Source organism: Phragmites australis, chromosome 7 (assembly GCF_958298935.1).
Source record: "Phragmites australis chromosome 7, lpPhrAust1.1, whole genome shotgun sequence".
Taxonomy (NCBI): domain Eukaryota; kingdom Viridiplantae; phylum Streptophyta; class Magnoliopsida; order Poales; family Poaceae; genus Phragmites; species Phragmites australis.
The window spans coordinates 17,076,264-17,078,481 of NC_084927.1; the positions used below are offsets into that span (position 1 = coordinate 17,076,264).

The 2,218-nt window shown below is 44.1% G+C and overlaps 1 protein-coding gene across 1 annotated transcript; it reads right to left on the reverse strand.

Annotated features, from left to right (window-relative positions):
* Window positions 1-1,268: 1,268 nt before the first annotated feature.
* Window positions 1,269-2,016, reverse strand: LOC133923456 (uncharacterized). The gene is made up of 2 exons (XM_062368752.1): window positions 1,509-2,016; window positions 1,269-1,413 (listed from the first exon to the last, which is right to left on the reverse strand). The coding sequence occupies exons 1-2, from the start codon at window positions 1,936-1,938 to the stop codon at window positions 1,397-1,399; spliced, it is 447 nt and encodes a 148-aa protein (XP_062224736.1). The 5' UTR covers window positions 1,939-2,016; the 3' UTR covers window positions 1,269-1,396.
* Between the last annotated feature and the right edge of the window lie 202 nt (window positions 2,017-2,218).

Genomic DNA, 2,218 nt, shown 5'->3' on the forward strand with positions numbered 1-2,218 from the left:
GTCGCGCTGCCCCGTGGTTAGGAACATAAACCGCTCGGGTGCACGACTGAACCTTTCCGACCGACGTGGGGCTGGTGTCTCGACAACAGGTTCTGCAACATCTTGCATACCGAGTTGTGGTTCAATAGGAGTTGAAACACTTTCAAGTGGTTCCCGAATTTCTTCGAGTTGCACCGTACTCCCACTAACTCTCTTCGCGAGAAACTCTTTCTCAAGAAAGACACCATTCCGGGCGACAAACACTTTGCCTTCTTCCCGGTTATAGAAATAATATCCTTTGGTTTCCCTAGGATATCCCACAAAGAAGCATTTATCAGATTTGGGAGTGAGCTTATCAGACGACAAACGTTTTACATAAGCCTCACAACCCCATATCTTAAGGAAAGACAATCCGGGACGCTTCCCGGTCCATATCTCATATGGTGTCCTCTCTACAGCCTTAGATGGAACCCTGTTTAACGTGAAAGCAGCAGTTTCTAGAGCGTATCCCCAGAAGGACAATGGAAGATCAGATTGGCTCATCATCGACCGGACCATGTCTAACAAGGTTCGGTTCCTCCGCTCGGACACCCCGTTCCATTGTGGCGTACCCGGTGGAGTCAATTGTGGAACGATTCCACATTGCCTTAGATGATCACCAAATTCATGGCTCAAATATTCACCTCCACGATCTGATCGCAGAAATTTAATTGTCTTGCCTATATGATTTTGTACTTCATTCTGGAACTCCTTGAACTTTTCAAAGGATTCAGACTTGTGCCTCATTAGGTAGATGTAACCATATCTACTAAAGTCATCGGTGAAAGTAATGAAATACTGAAAACCACCTCTAGCTGTAGAACTCATCGGTCCACATACATCTGTATGTACTAGGGCCAATAATTCATTTGTCCTCTCACTTCGACCAGTGAAAGGCGTCTTAGTCATCTTGCCAAGTAAACAAGACTCGCATGTATCAAATGATTCGAAATCAAATGAATGTAGAAGACCATCTTTATGGAGCTTCTGCATACGCTTCTCATTTATATGACCTAATCGACAATGCCAAACAAAAGTGGGATTCAAATCATTAAGCCGAGGCTTCTTTGTATCAATGTTATAGATAGTTATATCCTCAAGATCCAATAGATATAATCCATTTACTAATGGACAATTACCATAGAGCATACCATTCAAAAATATCGAACAACACTTGTTCTTTATTATGAATTCATAACCGTCTTCTTCCAAACATGAAGAAGAGATAATGTTTTTGCCCAAGGCAGGAATATAATAACAATTATTTAATTCCAAAACTAATCCTGAGGGTAGCGATAAGGAGTAAACGCCAACGGCCAACGCAGCAACTTTTGCACCATTGCCGACGCGAGCATCCAGTTCGCCTCTTGCACACTTCCTAGTCCTTTTCAGTCCCTGCAACGATTTGCAAGTATGAATCATTGATCCGGTATCAAATACCCATGAATCATCAGGACGAGTAGCAAGATTAATTTCAATAACATTTATACCTGAAGATGAAGTCTTACTTCCCTTCTTCTTTTTGAGTTCTTCCAAGTACAATTTGCAGTTCCTCCGCCAATGACCAGTCTTATGGCAGTGGTGGCAAGAGTCAGAAGCGGCAGGGCCAGCCTTGGGCTTTCCAACAGGTTTAGGCTTAGAACTCGAGATCTCATCCGAAGTTTTAGCCTTGTCCTTGCGCTTTCTCTTCTTGCTATCCTTTTGAACCATCATCACATGACTAGAGCTCTTCTTAATGCTTTCCTCAGCAGTTTTTAGCATCCCATGCAATTCAGCCATGCTTTTCTCCATGCTGTTCATATGAAAGTTCAAAATGAACGGCTCGAAGCTCGCAGGGAGCGACTGGAGAATTACATCCGTAGCCAACTCAGGGCTAAGGGGAAAACCAAGTTTTTCCAGGCTTTCAATGTAACCAATCATTTTGATCACATGAGGACTGACTGGACTGCCTTCTGTTAACCTGCACGCAAACAAGGACTTTGAGGTGTTGTACCTCTCGGCCCGAGCTTGGTTCTCAAACATGCCTCGGAGTCCCACAATCATATCATGGGCATCCCTGTTCTCATATTGCTTCTGAAGCTCAGAGGACATACAGGCAAGCATGAGGCAGCTAACATCCAGTGAATCGTTGGTGTGCTTCTCATAAGCCCTCCGATCCGCGGCAGGAGCATTATCAGCTGGTTCATCAGGATAGGGGACC

What these genes read in the sequence shown, in the direction of transcription:
- LOC133923456 (XM_062368752.1), bottom strand. Translation starts at nt 1,938, where the DNA reads ATGATTGGTTACATTGAAAGCCTGGAAAAACTTGGTTTTCCCCTTAGC.